The 23,282-nt window shown below is 50.3% G+C and overlaps 1 protein-coding gene across 1 annotated transcript in view; it reads left to right on the forward strand.

Annotated features, from left to right (window-relative positions):
- Nucleotides 1-17,955, forward strand: part of NACC2 (NACC family member 2) — a 50,121-nt gene extending 32,166 nt beyond the window's left edge. Inside the window, exons 2-6 of the mRNA XM_034067432.1 lie at nucleotides 1,541-2,464; nucleotides 11,111-11,278; nucleotides 14,312-14,417; nucleotides 14,699-14,796; nucleotides 17,234-17,955. Of these exons, the coding sequence (XP_033923323.1) occupies nucleotides 1,603-2,464; nucleotides 11,111-11,278; nucleotides 14,312-14,417; nucleotides 14,699-14,796; nucleotides 17,234-17,733 (1,734 nt within the window). The 5' untranslated portion in view covers nucleotides 1,541-1,602 and the 3' untranslated portion in view covers nucleotides 17,734-17,955. The remainder of the gene's footprint in view (nucleotides 1-1,540; nucleotides 2,465-11,110; nucleotides 11,279-14,311; nucleotides 14,418-14,698; nucleotides 14,797-17,233) is intronic.
- The last annotated feature ends 5,327 nt before the right edge of the window (nucleotides 17,956-23,282 follow it).

The raw sequence follows: 23,282 nt of genomic DNA on the forward strand, positions 1-23,282 counted from the left end.
TATTCATTTAGATGCTGTGCGCTGCCGGGGAGATTTGACTTGGTAAAAGCTTGAGCTCCAGCAGATACAACCCCAGGGGTTGATACCACAGTTGGGGTTCGGTGCCTGCCCCGAGCCGCAGCGTGCGGTGGGCGACCCGGAGGGACGCGGAGCCCCTCGGCGCACGGACGGGCGCTGCGGAAGGTACGTTCGAGGGCACCGGGAACTTCCTCGCTGGCTCGGGAGGGGTTTTTGACCATGCAGATACAATTAAATTGGCTCCGAGTCCGTTCCCTTTTCTTCCTGTTACCCCGTGGCCTTACAGATAGGACGTTTTCTTTTTTCCCTCCCCGCAATGGGAACAGAGCGGCTCTTTGTGGGTTATTATTTTCTTTTCATGGGTTTTTTTTTCCCTGGGTAATCTTTCTCAGATAAACTTCTTTTTTCTTTCTATTCTTCTTACGAGCTTCCAGGACTAGTTAACTGTAGTTTTTCTTCAGTAGTATTGAAGACAAATGGGGTTTTAAATCTCCTGGACTCTTGCATGGAGCTCGGGGAGGGGGGACGGGAGGTTCGGGCTCATGGCAGTGAATCCGCAGTGATTTGCTTTGCTGGAGTTTCAGTGCACAGGCTGCACCCGTGCTACCTGCACGGGGTTTGTGCACCGAGGCAAGGCTTGCTTTGGTCAGTGCAAGGAGGAATTATCCCCACGGCCAAAAGGTACCAAAAGGAGCGGCCGCGCTGGGATGCGAAGCCAGAGCCTTCATCCCGAGCCTGTTTCATGGGGGGGTCCTCGATGCCGGGGCAATGGGCTGGGGACCGGGGGCTCTGCCTGCAGGACGGGCTGAGCTGGGGCTCCCCCAGCCCCACTTTGGGTTTAGGGAAGGAAAAGGAGACAGCTCTCCTCGCTGCGGCACGTCGGTTTGTTTTATTGGGGCTCAAATATCTGGCTTAATTTGGAGATAAGCCTCGTTTTGTTGGAGGATAAATGTGTTGAGAAGGGGTTTAACTGTTGAAATGCTTCCTCTTTCTGGTGCAAATGGCAAGATTGCTTTTCAAAGTGCTTTTCCCTGGGAGCTGCCGCTTGGGCAGAATCCTGCATTTATTTCAGGCAGAATGGCACATTGTTTTATAAATATCTTTTCTGTAGTTTCAACATAGCTGCTGGTTGTTGTGTTTCTTATATAATGCTGCCCGAGGTCTGTCTTTGCTGTCTTAGGTTTGCTTTACTGCTCGCTCCTCTCCCTTTACTGTTCACATTTTCCTGCATAAAGTAAAAACCCCCTCAGGGGGATAAATCAATGGTGCTTATTTAAACAGACCACAACTCAAAGAACATACTGGTGGCTTTGGGATCTCCTTTGCCATCCACCAGTGGCATTTCCAAGGCTGTCTGAAGACATTGATAAGTAATTCCTATAAGCGGTGGCTTTTCCACCCCAGCTCTCGGGCTTCGCTTGGAGCCTTTGATGTGGGCTGAGGTGGGTTCCTCTGCTCCTGCCTGCTTTGGTGAACTGTCTAAAAACGCTCTGCCTCTTCCCTGCCTTCTTCCTTCTTTCAGATGTGCCCTACTTTGGATATTCCTGCATTGAATGTCTGAGGAGCTCCAGCCGATCCTGAGCCATGTCGCAGATGTTGCACATAGAGATTCCCAACTTTGGGAACACCGTTCTGGGCTGCCTGAACGAGCAGCGGCTGCTGGGACTGTACTGCGATGTGTCCATCGTGGTGAAGGGCCAAGCCTTCAAGGCTCACCGGGCGGTCCTGGCTGCCAGCAGCCTCTACTTCCGAGACTTGTTCAGTGGGAACAGCAAGAACGCCTTTGAGCTGCCGGGTACCGTTCCCCCCGCTTGCTTCCAGCAGATCCTCTCCTTCTGCTACACCGGGAAGCTGACCATGGCAGCGAGCGAGCAGCTGGTGGTGATGTACACAGCGGGATTCCTGCAGATCCAGCACATCGTGGAGAAAGGGACGGACTTGATGTTCAAGGTCAGCTCTCCCCACTGTGACTCTCAGACCACCATGATTGAAGACCCCAGCTCGGAGCCGCAGAGCCCCTGCAACCAGCTGCAGTCGGCCTCGGCGCCCTATGTCATGTCCCCTTCCATGCCCATCCCGCTCCTCACCCGTGTCAAGCATGAGAACCTCGAGCTGCAGGCGGCTGCCCTGCCCGGCCTGCCTGGCAAGCGGCCCCTCGAGCCTGGTGCCCGCGATGGGGCCGGTGGTGGCACCAACACGGGGCCCCTGAAGCTGTCCCGTGTCTCCTACTATGGGATGCCCAACCTGGCCACTCTCATCCCCAACGTCCAGCAGGTCCAGTACTCGCAGGGGGAGCGGACGAGCCCCGGCGCCAGCAGCATTCCCACCACTGACAGCCCCACCTCCTACCACAACGAGGAGGATGAGGAGGACGACGAGGCGTACGACACCATGGTGGAGGAGCAGTACGGGCAGATGTACATCAAGTCCTCAGGAGGCTACTCTGGTAACGCACAGTCTCTCTTCTTGGGTTTTCTGCTCTGCTGCAGTGGTTGCTTGGTTCTTCTCCAGCCATTGTGGGTAGTTTTGGGCTTATTCATCAAGGTTTTGTCTCTGGGGCTTTGTTTATTTATGTAGCACTGTGCAGAAAGGATGCATGTGGTGGGCTTGGGGCTGGTGTCCAGCTATGGCATGGGCAGGTTCCCCTGTGCAGTCACTCGTGGGCTGTATCCCAGGCTCTTTGTATCATCTGCCACAGTGGGTTTAGCCCTTTTCGGCTGAGGCTGCTCACAAGGTGCCTGGTGGCTACATGAGCCATGCGGTGGTGACTCCCATCCCATGGTGATGACTGGGTCATCGAGAGGGGTGGACATCCATGGGATGGGCCCAGCAGGGGTTAGGAGTTCAGCCTGGGAATTAGTCTTCAGCAAGGTGAATGTTCCCTCTGCACTGGTGTTTTAGAATAGATATTTTAAAGCAATGAACACAGGACATTTGGAGGGAGGGGAAAACAGCAAATGAATCATTTCCATGTACACTGTTCAGTAGGAATACCTGCAAAAAGAACACATGAAGGATTTTTATCCCCAGTGTTGGAAGTGACCCCCCCTTTCCTTTGCCAGCCTTGACCCGCACATCGCTGTCAGAAAGGGAAAAGCATTTGAGGGGGTGTCTTGATATTATTTTAGCTCCCTATTAGAAACACCATGTTCAGAACTAAACAAAATCCCTCTCTTGCCCTTCTAGAAGCTGTGGTTAAGAGATGGTAGTGAGAGTCCCTGGACATGCCTTAGAGGAGGTGGCTTCACTTTGGTAGTGCTCAGCCTGGAGCTATCGGCTCAGCCCCAAGGTGGCACAGGGGCATGAGGCCCCTTCCCTCTGGCTTCCCATGTAGGAGAAGGCTTCCTCAGGCATCTGGCAAGGCTCAGACCCTGCTGAGGGGCAGGGGAAGGCTGGAGCTGGGGGCTCAGGACCACAGATGCCGAGTCAGGTCACTAGTGTGCCTGCATCCCTCATGGAGGCAGCTCACAGCATCCCATGTAGAGACTCAGCCTCCACTGCTGCAGGTGTTTGTGACAGCAGCTTTGATCCGTGGGTGACTCCCAGGCAGGGACATCTTCCTGCTGGTGCTGGCCACATGGAGCATCCTCTCGCCTGGAGCCACCTTCCCCGCTCCGGTTCTGTGCTGGAAGTGCTGGGCTAATCCTGCAGTGATTTCGCTCGTGTGTTGGAGAGCTGCTGGAGTCTGTTTCCTTAAAGCTGCTTCAGTTTATTCCTGAGCAAGACCATTTGACAAGTACGACCTTTTCTGTTACCTAAAGCCAGGCTTTCCCTAGGACTGAAAACAGGCTCATCCCACTCGCTGTCCCATCCCAGCCCAAAGAGCAGGAGCCCAGCATCCCCTTGGCGTGTCACCTGCTGGGGACCAAGCAGATAACCAGTCTTTTCCAAGCATTTTTAGCAAGCCACGTGCAAAAGGAGGGAAGCAGACTGGTAGCAGTGTTACTATCTTAATATTAGCAATATGCTGAGACAAATGGATGAGGCAGTTGTAGACAACAAGCCTCAGAAGCCTGTGTGCTCTCTCTGCCGTGTTTCCAGTCCCGGAGGTTGGTACCAGGTGGGTGAGGAGGAGTGGGACCAGGGTTGGGGACAAGGTCCACGCTCTCCCACCCGTCAGGAGCAGGGCCCCATGCCCTGGCTGCCGGTAGAGTCAGACCCAACAGGAATCAGGCTGGTTTCCCACACGCTGGTTTTGTTTCTGTTTTGCTGTGCGCTTCCCCTGTGCTGTGGAGCACACAGTGAGTAACGTGGCTTTGCCTTCAGCGCTCACAGCAATGGGATTATACCCTTGGACACATTTTTTCCCTTCCCTGTCATGGGGCCAGTTCATGCAGTAACAGAACAAACTGAATTCCCAAGGCGAGGGCAGGACCAGGACAGTGCAGCTATTGCTATTGCTATGCCTGATGCTTGTGGTGCGGGAATCATCCCAGTTGGAAAAGGAGCAGCTTTTTCGGGTGTTGCTGGAGATGCCAGCACCAGGCACCAAGTTTTCCTGCTTGGTTTCTATAGGGAGAAGACTTGAACCACATCAGGATGCTGAGGTAGGGGTCACACAGGGAGGAGGCAGGTTGGAAGCACAGTGCAGTGTTAGGCTGTGATATACCACATTTGTGCTAAAATACCTCTTCCCCACCAGGATGTTTCATGGGAGTTCCCTGTTTTAAATAAGCCGGCTATAGTAGCAGGCTTCCTGGAAAAGAGGGCACACAAAAAAGGAGATTAAAGACAATAAAACCTAAGCTATTCCGTTATGGTTTGGACTTGTAGAGCTAACTGTGTTTTAATTACTCGGGATAAACTGTACCCTCAAAAGGTGCAGAATAATAAAACCATAAGATGGAAGAGAGAAGCCAGCTAATCCTGCTGCTGGCATGTAGATCCCGACAGCCTTACAAAGGCCTGGGGGAGGGGGGAGCCCTTTAAAACAGAGATTGCCAAGGTTTCCAAGAGCCCCGTTTGTAAAAACACAAACAAAGCCAAAGAAGAGCAGAGCAGATGAAGCCCTGGATTTCAGAGGCTTTTTGTTGGGGTTTTTTCCTCCTTTTTCTCCAGTTTCTTATTCCCAGCTGAAGGGCTGACTGGGCTCATGCTGGTGAGTGTGTGGTTGGGATGCTGCTGGTTGATGCTCTTTGCTTGCCTTGTTCACCCCTTTCTATAGTCAGAGCCGCGCTGAATCTCCAAAGCCAGGATCAGAGAGAGGAGAAGCACATCATCACCTTAGCCAAGGGTCTGGTGGCAGAAGAGGGAGTGAGGAGGAGGTCTTGTTAAGCCATTGCCTCCTGCAGCGCTGGCACTGGTGTGATGGATCAGGACAAGAGCTGGACCTGTGAAAGGAGAAGCAGAGCAGCAGATAAGAGGATAAGCCCAGTCTTAACCACAGGCCGATAGCAGTGTTAGGTTTAGGTGTTGGTGGACAGGGTGGCAGCTTGGAGGGGGATGTAGGAGAAGGTACCTCAGCTCCCACCCGCTTCTGGCCATGTTTGGTGGCCACAGTGTCACCACTGCCATCCCCGTGCCTGCTGCTGTGGCAAAGCATTGCGGTAAAATGGCTCCTTATTCTCTAACTAGGTCTGGTTGTGGAGAACATGTGGGCCTTGAGGACACGGGTGAGACTTAATGAGGTTCCTAGCATCTGATCTGAGGAATGCACAACTCCAGAAAACATTAAACAAAGGCAAAGTATTTTTATCCTGGTTAATTACAGCGTTGTGGGCCTCATCTGAAGTGGGTTTCAGCAGGACTTGCAGATGCTCGCCGTTTCTCTGCACTGAACCTCGTTGTTGTCAGTCAGCTCTGCTCAGCAGATGCACTTCATTCAGTTCTGACAGGCACAAGTGAAGTTGCACCAGGGGCCGTCCTCCTTCCCTGCTCCTCCTGTGCTGGTTTGCAGGGAGAGCACAAACCTTTATGCAGCAAATGGCTGGAGTGTAAAGGCTGGACCTGAAAGTTATGAAATCCCGAACTGACAAGAGCACGCTTCATTAAAAATTCATCTAAAATAGCCATTATAGAATAGTTGTGGTAATTAGCTGAGAGAATAGTTTTCTCTCCTGGCCTCTTGATTCCTGACAGTAAGGAAAGAGGGCAAGAAACAACCCAGAATCCATAATGAGCAGCTCCGGCACAGGCTGTGCAGCATCCCGGCCCAAGCCTGGGAATGACACGCTGTAAATCACAGCTCGTGATGCCGGATAATTACAGCTGGAATAAAGTAGCTGATTCCAACTGCAGGAGCAGTGACCTGCTTGGGTTGGAAAGGACCTTAAAGCTCATCCAACCCCACAGGCAGGGACCCCTTCCACTGGAGCAGCTGCTCCAAGCCCCTGTGTCCAACCTGGCCTTGAGCACTGCCAGGGATGGGGCAGCCACAGCTCCTCTGGACACCCTGTGCCAGCGCCTCAGCACCCTCATAGGGAACAGCTTCTCTTCAGGTTTCTTTAGGTCTCACCCCTTTAGGTTCTGGAAGGTTCCTGTAACCACACAGCCCTGCTGCCGGAGGCACCACTGTGTGCTGGTGGGAGCCCACCAGCATCACCCATCCCAGCACGGGCACCGGTGATGCTGAGCAGCCGGAGGCAGCCAGGCCCCACACCAGGGACATGCAGCCTCTGGCCTTTTTTGGCATTAAACCTCCAGCCCCAGTTTCCTCACCGTAAAACACAGATGTTTAATTTTGGGCTGGCAGATGTTTCACTCCTGGCTGAGATGTGAAGCGAAGGCAAGATAGGGGTATTTATAAACCAGTAATATTTTTCCTATCCTAATTCCAGATTACCTCCCTGTATAAATAGGTCACAAATCAAATCTCTCCATTCCAGCCCTTTGTTATAAATGTACTAATTGTAAAACGTAAACTATCCCAGCTGGGACTATATCATCTCCCTGCCCCGCAGTGCGTGCGTGTGTCCTCTGTGGTACAGGTTTACATACGCAGGCTGATGCTGGCGATGCCGGCGCCGTAGCAGGGATGCTATTTTTGGGCTAGTCCCACTGCCAGTGGAAAATAGGCTAATGGGATAAAAATGTTTGTAAAGTGTAGCTATGTGAAAAGAAACTTCTTGCCATGTAGAGAACAGGGAGAATTATCCCTGTGATTGCATGTGCAGTGATTGGCAGTGGAGCAGGTGATGGGTTTGGAGCTGTTCTGTTGGACCAGGGCTCGTGATTTGTGGTTTCATGTTGAGGCTCTGTAAATGTTAACTTTTGGATAAGGGTCCATGCCTCTGGTCTTTCTGTATCTCAGAATCTCATTCCTAAAACAGAAGTAGCTGTTTGCTACCCACAGGATTATGGTGTAGTTTATCTGCAGAGGAGAACCCAGACTGGTGGGGCTTGGGATTCAGGAATAATTTTGAAGCCCTGGTGTCTGGGTTGCAAGGAATTAAGGAAATAAGTGAATACTGGCCCCAAGTGTACAGCCAGCAATTCCCAGCACTGCCAAACCCCAGGTACTTGCCCAAGCAGCTTGTTGCCCATCACTGATGAGGGTCAACAGGAGCTGTGTGGGCTCAGCATCTCTGATGCAACTGTCCCAGCATCACCAAAACCACTGTGGGCTCAGCAAGAAGGTGTAATGGACCTCTGAGCTGGACAGCATATTTCAGGGACAAGGAAGACATGTGCCCCTAGCGTCACACAGAGCTTGGAGCCATGAAGCACCCGTGACTCCAGCTTTCCTCCAAGCTGCTTCTTCAGCCAGAAACCCCAGGATGTTTCCCATTCTGGACCAGTTGTCGCCAGCTGCAGCATCCATGTAAGTTTGAGAGAGATGAAATATAGCAGTGTTTGGCTGGCAGCTCTCATTGCTTCCTCTGTAATGATTTCCGGCCCCTCTCCGCTAGCTGGTAGGCTCCTTTCTTGGTGGAGAACAAAAGTGTGTTAAACAATACCTCACATTGTTTGCCCTTTCATTCAAAGGGAAGGAGCTGCTGCCCTCTGAAGATACAAATTAATTAGAAGCGAATACTATCCTGTTCTTCAGAGCATAAAGGCCAAACAGACTGGCTTTCTTTGAGAACATGGGACCAAAGTGTCTCTTGTATCCTGCTTCTTTACATAACCGATGGCTATCTGCTGAATTGAGGTGGCATGGAAAGGCCTAAATCTTTGCTTGGTTCTGTTTAGTACTGTTGAATTTGTGCTGATGTTTTAATGGAAACACGGTCCAAAACCAATGCTTGGTGCCCATGTTAAAGAGATTTATAGGCAGCGAGCCAGCAGGACAGCTGTAATCAAAACAGAACCATGCATTGAGTTGCACTTGGTCATTTTAGCCCAAATTTTAGTTTATGAAGTATTTGATTTCAAATGTAAAGTTCTTAATGGCTCCATGTATAGGAAGTGAAATGCCTTCAAAAGCAAAGAGTTCCTTCCAGGCAGGACTGTTACCAACCAGGACAGCAGCTTTGTCTTCCTGAAAAGCTACTTTTCCTTCAGGTTTGACACCAAATCCTCCAGAATTCCTCCAGGATGGTGGCGTGAGCACAGTGCTTGTGATGAGCTTTCCCTTGCCTGCCCCATTCTGGCTGCCTTAGGATCTGTTTAACCCCAGAATTGGTTTGTATTGGATGTTTGCCTATGAAGGTGGTAGAGCAGGTAGGTTTGTCCTTGTCTGCTGCAGCTGTTTGCCCCTTGGATGTTGTAGGTGTTTGATTTCTCCAGTGACAGCAGTTTGATGAAGGAGCAGGCAGGAGGAGATGGCTGATGGCTGCTCAAGGCTGAGTTCTCCTCTGTTCCCATTACAGCAGCGCTGGGTCACAAGCTGCGAGGAACCTTCTCCTGCTCTGACCTCTGTCTCATTTGGGATATTGATTGCGACTGCTTTCCCTGGAGACCCACAGCCTTTGGATTGCTTAAAAATGAACTGGAGGCCTCTAAGAAACTTTCTGAGGATCCATCTCAGTCTGCACAGCTTCACCTCAGCAGCTTAACAACTGCTGGGGTTTCGGTGGGGAGGAATGTCATAGAGCTATTGCCAAGGTCTCTTTTAACCCCCATAGCATCATTCACCTGTCTTCTGTTGCTGCTGCTGAGGACCTTAGCACATTCCAGTCTGGTTTCGGGGATTTAGCAGCAGAACAGCAGCTCACACATGGGGTATATATAATTTTACCTTCTATTTCAGCCTGTGTGTAACCTGCTGAGGGCTCTGGGTAGGAACTGATGGTGATGTCCATTCCTCCTGCTTCCTCTCCCCTTGAGATGTGCATTTTGCAGTGGCCCTTGTGCTGTGGTGACCATGCATTGCCAGAGCCAAAAAGCCTGTGAAGGACAAGCAGAGCAGGACCTCCCCGAGTGTTGGTTCCCTCATACCCAGGGCACCTCTGCTTTTGATTAGTTTAAGCTGGAACATACTAGTATTTCCTTGGATGTACTCTGCTTATCACTCTTTAAAAGCATGAGAAATACAAGAGGTCTTTGAGATGCTGCCTCTGTATGCCCAGAAAGTGACTTCCATCTCCAAGGAGAGGGTGTCTGGATGCTTGGAAGTGCTCTTAAACAGATAACTATGGCAGTTGGTGAAAATGCTGTGTGCCAGTGGGACTGCACATCAGCGCTGCACAGCATAGATAATCGGGCTGTGATGGCAGGAGAAGTTAGTTTAAAAACATCATGGGAGTTGTTCTGCTGCTGTTTGGCCCTTAATCACTGAAGGAAAGGCTGCTCTGCCATGGTGCAGCTCCCCAACCAAGGGGCATCCTCCTGGTATTCTGACTTTAGGGAAGGAGGGAGCAATGAGGGTGGCGATGCCTCCAGCCCCATGCCTGTGATAGGATGCCACAGCACAGCACGGCGGCGCGGGGCATGTCCTAGTTAGAACACTGCTCCCATTGTACCCGAGCCATCGTCCCTTGGTTACTGCAGCAACAAGTCTGCAAAACTTGTTATTTTATCTAGAGAGAGGAAAAGTGGCCCCCAGAACAGCAAAATAATTGCAGGAAAAGGCACCTTTGGAGCAGAGACATTTTGAGTTCAGAAATGCGAATTACTGGGGTTTTTCCTTCTCTCTATTCACAGGTACCCAAGCACAGAGCTGAGTTTGATTTTATGTGTGGCACTTGTACCATTATCACGTTTTGGGTTAAAAAAAGATGGGTTGTTTTAGAGCTGGGCTGCAGTTCAGAGCTGTAACTGCTCCCACCATGTCCCAGTGCGGATGGAGTTTGTGTACATATCAGCCTAATTTGGTGTTAGAAATGGGAATTTTAGGCAAGCCTGTGGACTTGCACTGTAAATGTGCTTTAGCAAGGAATCCTCTGTATGCCCACGAGACCCAGACTTGCACAGTGCTGGCAGGACAGTGCAGTACTTCCAGTGTTAATGATTGCAGTGGTGCATTGGCAGGCTACAGGAATTGTGTGTTGGGGCAAGTCACAGCCGCGTCCTGGCAAACCCCAGTAGTTTGGTTGTGAAGCCACAGCTCAATAACATATTTTGGCTTGTTGATTGGGATGTCTCTTGTTACTGAGAGGAAACAGTCGCCTGCAACAGGCAGAGGAAGAGAAGGAGCTTCAGGGTGTGAGTTGGAGCTTGTAGGAGATGGCTGGTGGGTGCCATCTTCAGGAGAGGCTCTGGTGACCTTGCTCAGTGCAGAGGGTACCTGCAGAGCCTGCTTTTCACTTCAGCAGGAACAAAACATCAGGAGAAGCAGTTTTGGTACTAATCAAACTTGGGCAATTCATTGCCTCTTTTAGAAACCCCTGGTGAAGTAACCTGCTGTTCTTCTGGGAGCGTTTGGGGAAGCCAGCTTCCTATGCTGCGCTTGCAGAGCGATGCCAGCTGTGCAGAGCTGCCCATTTTCATAAATGATTAACTTAGGTAAAGTTAAAGCCTAATTAGATTCTAAGAATCCCTCTCGCAGAAGCTGAACACACACACGAGACTGCTGTGGTAGGTGATGGGGGAGACCAGGGCATCTTCCCATGCTTTCAGGTGGCATCTGCCCCGCAGCCGATAGCCCTGGTAACAGCATCTGGAGGGGAGGAGTATTTCCAGCAGCTACGTGAAAGATTCAATACCTGACCTTCTGTTAATGCTGTTCCTGCATAATGAGCTGGTTTAATGGTGTTCCCTTTTCATTTTTAAGTTGCTCAAGAGAAGCCGGAGCAGATCCCTCTGGAGAACCGCTCCTGTGTCCTCATCCGACGGGATCTTGTTGCTCTGCCAGCCAGTCTTATCAGTCAGATCGGATACCGTTGCCACCCAAAGCTCTACTCAGAGGGAGATCCTGGAGAAAAGCTTGAGCTTGTTGCAGGTAATGAAGGGGGAACTTCTATTTGGTTGACAGTTCCTGGGGTTCATTGATGTTTTCCTCCCTGAAATGTGGTGCTCATCCCACACCATGGCTGGAGTCAAGCATCCTGGGTGCCCTTCCTGTGTCTTTCTGGATTATTCATCACCAATCATCTTTTGGAAAGTTCTAAGATTCCTTTAATTTGCTGATAGAAAAATGTGTCATTAACAGGATTTATTCAATTGAATTAATTTAGCATTTTAATTGAATTCTCCAGCTTGTGTTCTTCCTGATTGGTGCGGGCTGCATCGCAATTGTGGTTTGATTTAGATGCACAGATCTAAAAAAAACCTGCTGAAAACCCCAAACCCCTCTCACATTATCAGATTCACAAAGCCACGGAGAGAAAGTCTGTGTCAGTGCAGAGGCTTTGAAAAGCCTGTGAAAGCTCTTATAAAATGAGGGGTGTTATTAAGTGGTCAAACCCTGCAGTAGGCAGGAAGAGAAGGGATTGGGTTTGGTCCTTTCTTCCATCTTTATTTTCATTTTGGGGGGGGTTACGATATTGGAAGCACTCATTACTTCTCTGTAAAGGATTTATGGGCAGCCTGAGGTGGAAGATGGTGCTGTTTAGCTTTAATGAAACTGGGGATATAGAGCTGAATAAAGAGTGAAATCCAGTAGCTGTCCAATGTGCCCATGCCAGCCTGCAGCCCAGGTACCTCGAGTGCTGCACAGGAGATGGGTGTTGGACTGGGCTATCCAGGCCAAATTCCAGTTTCAATAATTACATTAAGCTTTTACCAGTTCCCTCCAGTTTTGCTTTGCTGCAGTGCTCCTCTCAGCCCATAGCCCATGCTGCTGGGAGGCTTTTCCCCCTGGATGTAGCTGCGTTTAGTTGAAGTGCTCTTTGCACAACTGCCCATACCTGCTGCCACAGTGGGGGGGTGGGTGTTAATTAATACCTATAATACCTTGGTATGAAGATGGTACGTGGCAGTGCAATCAATCCAAATCAGTTGTCCTTTCCTTCTGGTCATTTATCTCATGGTGAGTAGCATGGTTTTATTTTCAGGCTGTAGAAGGAATCCTTGTTTCAGGGGATGTCCAGGCAGTTTCCCACCTGATGGAGGATGGGGCTCGGATGGAAGGCAGCAGTAAAACACACACACTACAGCACAGAGAACAACCACGAGTATTTATTTTGTATCTGGAATATTCATTTTGTGCCCATTTCCATTTTCTGTGAGATTTCTTAAAACCATCAAGAGGTGCAGGCTGTTTTCATAGGGAGAGCTGCAGATTGGCTTGAGGCAGCTCTGCTTGATTTACATTCTTCAATCTGGGAAAAAAAAAGTGGATTAATATCAGTAACTGATAGTGGCTGCCTCGGTTGGGCTTTGTTTATCAAAGTGAAGTTACCCTCTGATGGATTAGCTCTTAAAATACAGCTGCTGAAGGAAGCCAGTTCCTGTCTCAGACTGGGTGAGAGCTGGGGCAGGGGCATTTTCTCAGCTCTCCACTTTGGAGCATTTTCCTTTTGTCTCGAATTATTTGTGCCATGGTTGATGCTGGGAACTTCAGCAGCTCTGTCTGAGAGGGTCTTCAACCAGTCTTGCAGTCATTGTACATCTGATGGACGGATACTGTGCGTGGAAGAGAATATGTGGAACCTGGAGAGGGGCTTGGGACAAGGGCCTGTAGGGACAGGACAAAGGGAATGGCTTGAACCTGCCCGAGGGGAGACTGAGCTGAGCTCTGAGGCAGAAGCTGTTCCCTGGGAGGGTGCTGAGGCGCTGGCACAGGGTGCCCAGAGAAGCTGTGGCTGCCCCATCCCTGGCAGTGCTCAAGGCCAGGTTGGACACAGGGGCTTGGAGCAGCTGCTCCAGTGGAAGGGGTCCCTGCCCGTGGCAGGTGTTGGAGCTGGAGGAGCTTTAAGGTCCCTTCAACCCAAACCAGTCTGGCATTAATGATAACACATTGAGAAGCAGGATGGCTCAGAGATCCGAGTGGAGATTGCTCTTTTCTGGGGCAGGACCAGTGGCCTGGCTGCCATCCCTGGGCAGAGGGTTGGGCTCAGGGAGCTGCCTGTGCCTGCCCCAATGCCATGGGCTGCTCTGCAGCAATGTCTGCATCCGGAAGGTCAGGGACAATCATCTGTAGGGTTTCCTGGAAATCCAGGAGGTAATTTTATTGCTGTGGTACATGTTCTTGTACATTGAGAACAGTGTTCTGGGTCCAGATGCAAACCATTATTTAATCTCAATTAAAAGCAAATACCAGAACCCTCTCGTATAACAGTGAAAGATAGGATAACCTCCCCCTGTAAGCTGATGCTGAGGTGGGAGCAGCTTGCTCTGTGTGACTATGTGCAAAGTAAAGGGTTTGATAAGAAACCTGCTGTAGAGCACTGCCAAAGCCCTGGACGTGTGCAGCTGCTTTGGCAGGGGCTCTTTTTCTGCTGGAGAACATTCTTGGACACGGTGTGTTTCAAAGTCAGCAGTTCCTGTGCATTAGAAGGAAAATTCCCTGCACACCACAAGTATCAGGAGGTGATGGGCTGGGGTTTCTGGAAGCAGTTACATCTGTAGTGTAATCCTGTACCTTTTCTGTGCTAGATGGGGATATTCTTTCTAGCTCAATGTTCTGCAGTCTTTCACATGAGGGAATGAAAGGTCAAAGGACTGGGGTTTTCTTCCTTCAGAAAGAATAAATAATCTGATCTGTATACATAAAAATCACAGTATAAGGCCTTGTTCTGTGTGTATTTGCCAGAAAAAGAGAAGGATACTTTCATTTGATTTCCATACAGATCAAATTAGTTATTATTCTTACCAGGGCCTTGCCATGACGCCAGTGATGACAGTCCCTGCTAGGCTTCTCCAAAGATCCTGCTGCCCTTGGTGGGCTTCCATAGCAGCGTGTGAAGAACACACTCCCTCCTGTGTTACACTGGAGGCCGACCAGCGCAGGAGCAGTTTGCTCATGCTCGGAGGCGATGCTGTCAGTGAGACAAGGCTTTAATTTTGGATTCTCCCTTCCCAACCCTTCCAGGCTCAGGTGTTTATATCACCCGGGGGCAGCTGATGAATTGCCACTTATGTGCCGGTGTCAAACACAAGGTCCTTCTGAGACGTCTTCTGGCCACCTTCTTTGATCGGTATGTCCTCTTGCTCTCCAAAACCCAAGGGGCTTGGTGTATTTTCTGCTGTTCTAACCACGTTAATAGATAATGTGTCAGGAGTGCTTCATCTTTCGGATGTGCTGCGCTGATTTCTGTGTGTTTTCTTAGTGGTGCATGAACCTGAGCACAAGGGTTTCCAGTTCCTTCCCTTAAAATCGTGTAACATAGTGATCCCTCCATAAGAACCTAAAGGGAAGAGGACAAGGCAGTGGCTGTGGAGTCCCCAGTGTAAGGATCCTCCTTTGCCTTTCTTGCAGGAACACGCTTGCCAACAGCTGCGGAACTGGAATCCGGTCCTCCACCAGCGATCCCAGCAGGAAGCCCCTGGACAGCAGGGTTCTTAATGCAGTCAAATGTAAGGAGAGAGATTTACTGCTGCTCTGATGGAACAGCAGGCTAAGAGCAAAGCCAAAACCTAAGCAGGGGAGGCCATCTCTGTTGTGTAACAATGGGAATATCTGTGGTGAAATCGGGTTATAGGAAAATTCATTTTCTTCATTTTTTTGCACCATTTTGGGGCTGAAGTTAATTTTTGGTGGGTTTTGGCAGTATCTTAATATAAAACATTATTGCTGCTTGGCTGTTTTCCTATATTTTAAAGCAGTGATTTTGCAGTTAATTAACTTACTGATAGGTGCTCTAAGGAAGAAACCAAAGTCATGTTTTTGGTAGCGTACACAGCTTGATACCACTGAAACAGGCCATCTCCATGTGCTGGTTTTTATGCCTCCATGCTCATCCAAGCACAAGGTTCCACCAGATCCCCTGGTCTGTAGGAGCAGAACATACAGCTCCAGCCCATGGGCCAGTCCCACCTTCTGCCCATCCCTTGGTGGTGCTGGCCCCACTGTGCCCAGGCTGTGGCTATGTCCTGGGCTTTTGGGACTGTTGGTCTTCAGCAGTAAATGCTGGAGTGGGGTGACCTGTCTGGTGCTTTTACAGTCTTATTTCCTTGAATGTGTATTATAAACCCTTTTTGTTCTCCTGAACACCTCCAGTGGGAGCTCTGCTGCAGGTATCTGCCTTTTAAAAGGTTGCATAAAGCAACAGGAGCTTTTGGTTTTAACACTGGAGCTGCAGACAAAGTTCTGCATCATGCCACGTGGCTTGGCTGGTGGCTCTGTCCTTGTAGAGCCACTGGGCTCTGTCTCAGAGCTGGGGTTGCAAAAGGTTCAGCTGTTTAACACCTCTTCTGCTGTCCTGCAGGTAAGATCCCCTTGTGTTTGCATGATTACACAGTGCCCTAACTTGAGCCAGGGCTGGGATGTGCAGGGCTACCTGTGCGTTTGTGCCCAGCATTGGTGTTTATACAAGAAAAGGAGAGTTTGGTGACTTCCATCAAGGTAGTTCCATTATTTATGGCAGGCACTGCAGACAAATGGTTAAATATTTGGCTTCTGAAGTCACTCTTGAATACAAGGAGCATGCAGTGGGACAGAAGGTGCCTGCTGGTGAGGGAGAACCTGCAGGAGACCCTGATGGGTTGGTGCAGCGAAGCCTGTTTACCATGGGCTTGATGTACAGTGGAAAGCAGGGTGTTCTCTCACCCACGCTGGATGCTGGGTACCAAATCTTGGTGTAAACTTTATTGTGCTGGAAAATGAAACTCTGAGCAGGGTTTTTGTTACTGGGTTTTATTTTTAAGATTGGGAAGATAAACCTTCCCTCTCCCCAATTGTTGCTGTGCTGCTGAACTCCAGGGGCCTTCCAGCCGCCCTCTGAGATCTGTAGCACATGGAGGAAAGGGATAAGATGGCAGATGTTCAATACATAGAGACATGGCAGGGGGGTTGGAACTAGATGATCTTAAGGTCCTTTCCAACCCTAACTAATCTATGATTCTAAAATCACTAAGCTGGTGGTGCTTCCCCATAGCTTGTGCATGGTGCTCTCTTAAGACAGGCTCCCTGTTAGCAGCTCACACTGCAGAGCTATGGCTCTGGACCTTCCAGGCTTGGTCTTTGCTGATGTTTGCAGATACCTTCAGAGGCTGGACAGGCATCGCTGTCCAGTGACACTGCCATGTGTCAGGGCATAAGATGAATAAGATATTGCCTGAATTTTACCTTGTGCACAAGCTTTAGCTGATAATCATTCACCGTGGCAGTTCTTTGGATGTTATTCCATAACATCAGGTGCTTGGTCCCCTTGGAGGAGCAGGGCTGCAGCCAAGGTCTTGCTGGGCTTCTGCAGAGTACGTGCTGGTGCAGGGATGTCAGAGCAGCCACGCTGGCAGGGTTGGTGGTCCATGCAGCACTGGCTGGCCCTGCAGCGGCTGGCACGAGGCATGGGACAGGCAGAGGACAGTCCTTTGGGCAGCTCCTTTGCTCAGCCAAGAGGAGCTCTGGTGTTTCCCAGCCCCACAGCTATGTCTGCACCTCTGGGGCTTTAAGAGCCATTGATGGATCTACTGTTGAGGTGTTTGTGCTGACCTTTTCTGTGTCCATCTCTGCTTTTGGCCATCCCGGCGTTGGTGCCGTACTCCAGCTTGGGGCTGGGTCCTCTGTGGATCCCTGCATCCCCAAGGGCTGAGTGATCCTTCCCCATCCCCCTTCCCCAGGCCAGCTGGGATTTTTGTGCCTTCTGCTTTTATCCCTTCCTGATTGTCCCAATCTGAAGCTGAGGAATCCTTGTCTGTAAGTCTTCCCTTGCTAGAGCTCTGGTCCATGGATGAGCCTCCTCTCCATGGCATCTGCAGGTCTGTAGGACGGGACAGAGGCCGTGTTCACCTCTGGGCCCCCTTTGTGATGCTTCCTCTGAACCCTCAGCTCTGTGTATCCCTGTCTTTGCAGTGTATTGTCAGAATTTTGCCCCGAGCTTTAAGGAAAGCGAGATGAATGTGATAGCAGCTGATATGTGCACCAACGCCCGCCGCGTCCGCAAGCGCTGGCTGCCGAAGATTAAGTCCATGCTGCCGGAAGGGATGGAGATGTACCGCACGGTCATGGGCTCCACCACAAACAGTGTCCCCCTGGATCCTGAATTCCAGCCCAACACTGCTCAGGTCTTTGAGCAGCGAATCTATGCAGAAAGGAGGAGCGATTCAGGAACTATAGTAGCCTTGAGAACTAACACAGTGAATGTAGAGCTAAGCAATGGATCCAACCAGTCCTTCGAACAGAGCGAGGATGCCGAAGGGGCTGGCTCTGTGATACAGGAGCCAGCTGCCACGGATGCTATGGCATCGGATACCCAAAGCACTCCACAACCTTTTGAACAAGGTTCGGGCTCCTCCAGCCGGCCCGAAACCCCCGTGAGAAGACAAGATGGTACTTTTGGAGGGACTTTATAAAGAGAGCAAACATTTCATGACCTATAAGGGATCTGTAATACTAAAGCTGCTTGCATGCATTACTAATACAAAACAGAAACAATGTGATCAAGCCACTTACCTACTGAACTGCTACTGTTGCCTGAAAAAAATGTGATTTTTATTCTGCTTGTATTTAAAATCTATGAAGGAAATAATCGCATTCGTTATACTGTAAACGACTAGGTCTGTGGCGACCTACTTCAAACTATTGGGCTCCTTTTTTGATATTCCTGAGGTTAGTCTATAAGGTTGTAGCTTTTTCCTTCTTTTTTCTTTTTCCTTCCTTTTTCTTTTGTCTTTTGGTTTCGTTTGAAGAAGGGGAGGAGAAAAGCTCGCCACCCCCACCCCCGCCATCACCACCCATCCATCACTCCGCTCAGAAGTAAAGCCATCGTTAACCTTGTCCTCTAAAGCGAGTTTTACTGTCACTTAACAGGAAAGCAAGGTGTGTGAGGGTCAGGTGCTGGGACTGGCGATGGTTGTCTCTAGCAGAAGGGCTTCAGCCAAGTGGGACAGGGTGGGGGAAATGGTTACAGGCTCCCGGTGTCAGAGGGAGCCCCTTGCAGTGGGTGCTATGGGGCAGGATGCGGCCGTGCCCGGGTGCTGCCGGAGGCTGGCAGGGACTCGGTGCCGTTGGCTCCGGGAGCGTTATCCAGTTCCTGGGATCAGGGATGGTTCCATGGGAGTTCAGGCTTGCACGTGTCGGGAGGACTGTGTGGGGTGCAGGTGGAGGCCCTGGCTGGTGCTGTGGTTGTTGTCGGGTTTGTTCCCCTCAGTACGATGGGTTTGGGGTTTGGTTTCTCTCTCCCTCCCTCCCAGCAACTCCTTTTAGTTTGCTGCTCCTTCCTTGCACCTTTGCATCACCCACTGGGGTGAATGGGCTCATGGCACCCTCGGCAGCAGGGTGTGCAGGTCCTGGGGCATGTCCCAGAGTGGGGAATAGCCTCCCCTCAGCCACCTCCAAAGGGCTTTGGAGAGGAATCCAAGCATGGAAAACGCATTGTTCTTGCTCCAAAGGGCATGGAGCTGGGAGCTCTGCTCTAGAGGCACAGTGAGGTGTGTGGGGCTCGTCCACTGCCCCTTCCCTTGTCCTCCCCAGGCCAACCAGGCTCTCACTTTGTATTAACTTGGAGTGCATTGGAAGTAAAACCAGACAAAATCGGCTTTGTTGCCTTCAGTGAAAGGTTTTGGGGAGGAAGACGCATTTTGCCTCTTGCTCATCCTCCAGACAGGCCCTGCTGGGGTAAAAACCCAAGGCTGAGTTATTCCTCTATTATCTCTGTTTTGAAAGCTGATGTCTCCGGGCTGCGTTGGCCTTGGTGGCCCCAGATGGGCTCAGCTCAATGGTGCAGGAGCTGGGATGGGACCTGCAGGTGCCCTGGTTGGGCAGCAGGTCCCACCTTTACCCCCTCCCTGCCTCCTGCCTACATCAGCTCTGCCTGCTCACCCTTGGGATGCCCCAAGAGCCTGGAATCCCTTCCTCGTGTTCCTTCCAGGCTGGGGAATGCCGAGCATCCATGGGGATGCTGAGGCCGGGGTGCCCCAAGGGATGGGGGCAGTGATATGGAAGCCAAGTATGGCTTTTTCCTTTCCTTTTTGAATTTCTATCTTTACTGTGACTAAACACCTGCTTTAATGGTATTTGCAGCTTGTTCTTTAGCGAGTTTGGGACTATGAACAAGTGCAAAGTGCACAAAGAGTCACTTTGAAGGCTACTGTGGCTGTGCTCTTCTCTTTCCTGCTTTGGTTCCTGAATCCAGACAGCGCTTGCTCAGGGTTTTCTTCCTTCTTTGTATTTCCATTGGGAAAGGGGGCAGGAGGAGAGGATAACCCAACTTTTGGCCATTTGTTTTGTTTTCTTTGATACTTGAAGCAGTTTTTTGCATCGTAGTGACAAAGCTGTCCAGAGCTTAGCCTGGTCCAGGGCTCCAGGAGAAGAAACCAGTGCTGGGGTGGTTCCTGCCTCATGGCTGGCACAGATTTGGGGTTTTGGCATGGCTTGGCTTGGGTGGACCATGATGCCCTGGACCACTTGACCTGGTGGTGGTGAGTGCTGGTGAGGGTGGCAGCACGATGAGCTGCTGAGAGGTGTGTGATGCTTCAGAGGAGTGGGGACAGGCAGGGCCAGGGGCTCTATTTGCACTTTACCCACGTCAGCAAATAAAACCCGTGCTCTTGCTGAAGCCCAGAGCTGGGGCAGCTCCTGTGCCTGGCAGCACCATGGGAGGAGGCTCCTTCTGCACAGTGATGCCCGTTGGTGCTTACCTGTACCGGGGGCACGCAGCCGGAGGACAACATGAGGACCACAGGGCTGAGCTTGGGCTGCGCTTCTTGCCCTGCCATCCCCAAGGAGATGGAGTGACCCAGGTCCTTGGCCAGGTGCTGGGGTCCAGCTCTGGGGCAGTTCAGGCTGTGGGGCTGGGGAGGGCTCATCCACCACCACCTCCCCAACAGTTTTGGGTTTGCCAAAAGCTTGCGGCAAACTGGGAGCGGAGCCGGGTGTCCGAGATCAGAAGTTGTCCTGTGTGTGTCTGTGTGCATATATACACATAGAGATATATGTTAAAAGAGAGAATGCAAAGGATTCCTCCTCCTCTTTGGCACTTGCTGGGGCAGCCCGAGCCCCGCGGCCGGGCGCTGCCGTTGGCTGTAGGGATTCATTCTGGACCAAACCCGAGCCCAGACGGTCCTTGCCCAGTGGGGCCACCCCAGGGGCAGCAGCAGAAGTACTTGAATGGCTTAGGACAGAGAGTCTGAAGAGAGTCAAGTTGCACAGTGAAAATATCTATTTTTATACCTAGCACAACTTCCTGTATATTTTGGGGGTTTTTCTTTCTTTTTTTTTTTCTTTTCCATTTTCTTTCTTTTCTTTTTTTATTATTTGGGTTTGTTTTATTAATGATTATTATTATTAGGAAGGCAAACTTCTCAAATGTGAAGGGCGTTGGGTTTCTCCTTATCTGGTAGATGAGGGCAAAGCATTTTGCACTAATGTTTCCTGTGTGTGGAGGATTCCTGATATGTTTGCAGATGTTACATGGGAATGATTGTATTCTTCCGAGACAAAAAACCCTACAAAAACATAGAGTAACCCCTCTCAAACACTGAATGTAAGGTGGGAACAGAGCAGTCATCGATTGTATGCGGCTTTCCTGAGTGCCTTAGAATTTTTTGATCCTTTTATTTTCCAAGGAAAAGAGATGAAGATCAGATCAGAACCGACTCCTTCCTCCTCTTTGTTTACGACACTATTTTCGATTCTAGAATTTGGGGCTGCTTTATAATGTGAATAGGAAACTGCATTCATCTAGGTCTGACAGTGTAAAATCAAAGCATCAGTATTTATGGTATGTCTGCACCTTTATTCTTATGCTTGACTATTAGCAATATTACATGTATATTATATATCTAAAGTTATACCAAGCACCTTTAAAGAAATCCGAGTGTAAGCATCCAAGTTACCTGCAGCTGCCATATAGTGTAGAACCCAGCCCCTCTCCTCCTCCTCCTTAGCACCAGTTACCACCACCCTGAGAGCTGCTGCTTTGCAGAAGGGCTGCATGGCCTCTGCTGCACCCGGTGCATCCCGCTCGGCATCGGCCGGGGCTCACGGTGACCCCCAGTGATGGAAGGGGCTCGGGAGGAGGGATGGTGCCGGCACAAGATGGGGAGCGGGTCCCGTTTGCCACCTTCATGGGTTAATTCTGACTGTGGTTTCACCCTCGTGGGGCTGGCGGTGGGAGCCTGGCCATGGGTGGCACCAACCAGGGCTCCCCTCCTTCCACCCCACCCGGCCCCCCCAAACTGGAACATCCCACGGCCTATGGGGGAGCAGAGCATCCCAGGGAGCCCTTTACCCACGGGGGGGTCCCTCACATCATTGTGTGTCCGGAATCCGCTCCCTGAGTGGAGAAGGGCCCATGGGAAGCCGGGATGAGCCCTGGCCCCACATCCCCACCGCCCCATTGCCAGCTCCAACTGCTGTTCAAAGTGTTCCTGCTCTCTGAATCGTGCTGTGAGCGCTGCGGGGGGGGGGTCCACGTCTGGCATTGGAAACCCCTCGACTCCTCCGATGAGTTTCTTCCACTGTTAAAGCGTTTTGCACACAAAAGGATGATTTTTATGTCAAGGTAAAAAGCCAAAACTTGCAATACTATTTTTAGCAGACAAAAAAAAAAGAGAAAAAAAAATAATATAAAAAAAATAAAATAATAAACCAACTGAGTATAAATGTATAAATATTTTTGACTTGAACATTTGGATGGCACTTGATTCAAATAGAACATTAATCCTTTGGACAGGATGTTTGGGGAAAACCAAGGAAAAAAAGGACTTAAAGTACAAGGTTGTTTTTAAAGCGTCTTCATAGGGTATTAAGTAGTACTGTAATTCATGACTGTTAAAATACTGTGTGCTGTAGGGAAATCTCACAGTACCACTGAGTTATGTTCCTCGACTGTCGCAGCCACAAACGATGCTTGCTTCTTCTTTATGTTGGTTTTCTCGTGCATTATTCACTGGTATTTATGTGCTCTTACTCTGTATAGTTAAGACTGTTATTTTGTAGCCATGGCTGACACGATGTATCAGTAACTAAAACAAAAAGAGACAAGATTAAGACACCCCTTTCCCCCCCCCCCCGAGCTGGAACTGTGCTCGTAGCTGTTTTCATATGATGAAAATCCATTTAAACCCCCCCAAAACAACCAACCCGACGTGATCATTAATTGTAAAGCGCTTTGTAAAATTCACATTTACAGAATAATAAAGTAAATTACAATTAAAAGCAGGTTTTTGCCCTGGTTTTTCTCTGCTGATGGGGGTGGATGTTGTTCATCGGGAGCTGATGGGTGCTGAAAGGGCTCCACATCCCTGTGCTGCTCCACTTTAAGGTATGAAATAAACCCCAGTCTTGGCCAGTTGTCTGGGTTTGCCCAAATTTGGGGGGTTTTGGAGTTCCCTGCCCTGGGCTCTCCCCACATCCCAACTCAGCTCCTTTGGGCATCTCTTGGCTTTTTTCCTGGACACATCCCATGGTCCCTTCTTCCTTCCCTTCTTCCCTTCCTCCTGCACTCTATTTATTAGTATCTCTTTAAACTGAATTCACAGCCCCCAGGTCAGTGCTCGCTTGAGGCCGGAGGATGCTGCATCAGCCAGACCCCACTTGCTGCCTGTTCATCACAGAACCTGCACCAGGCTCCAAAGCAGGGGCAGGTGAGTGGCTGCTGCAGGAGAAACTGCATCCCGGCTTCCAAGGTGGGAATCAGGACCCGGATACATGTGATGAGGCCTTGAGCAGTAAGTGGCTTGAAGCTGAGCCTGGTACAGGGTGAGGATGCTCCATGTGATACAGTGCTGGTGGCTGCCTGCACCATCCCTGCTGCCAAGGGATGAGGAACCAGTGTGCATGGGGAAGATGCTCCAGTGGTGAGGATACTGGGGAGCACTGGGAGGTCCAAGCCCTGCTCCAGGGCTCCTGGCTCAGGCTGTGTGTGAGGATGGGGTTGTTGCTGGTGTTGACATTGTCT

The sequence above is a fragment of the Melopsittacus undulatus genome, chromosome 11 (assembly GCF_012275295.1).
Source record: "Melopsittacus undulatus isolate bMelUnd1 chromosome 11, bMelUnd1.mat.Z, whole genome shotgun sequence".
Classification (NCBI taxonomy): domain Eukaryota; kingdom Metazoa; phylum Chordata; class Aves; order Psittaciformes; family Psittaculidae; genus Melopsittacus; species Melopsittacus undulatus.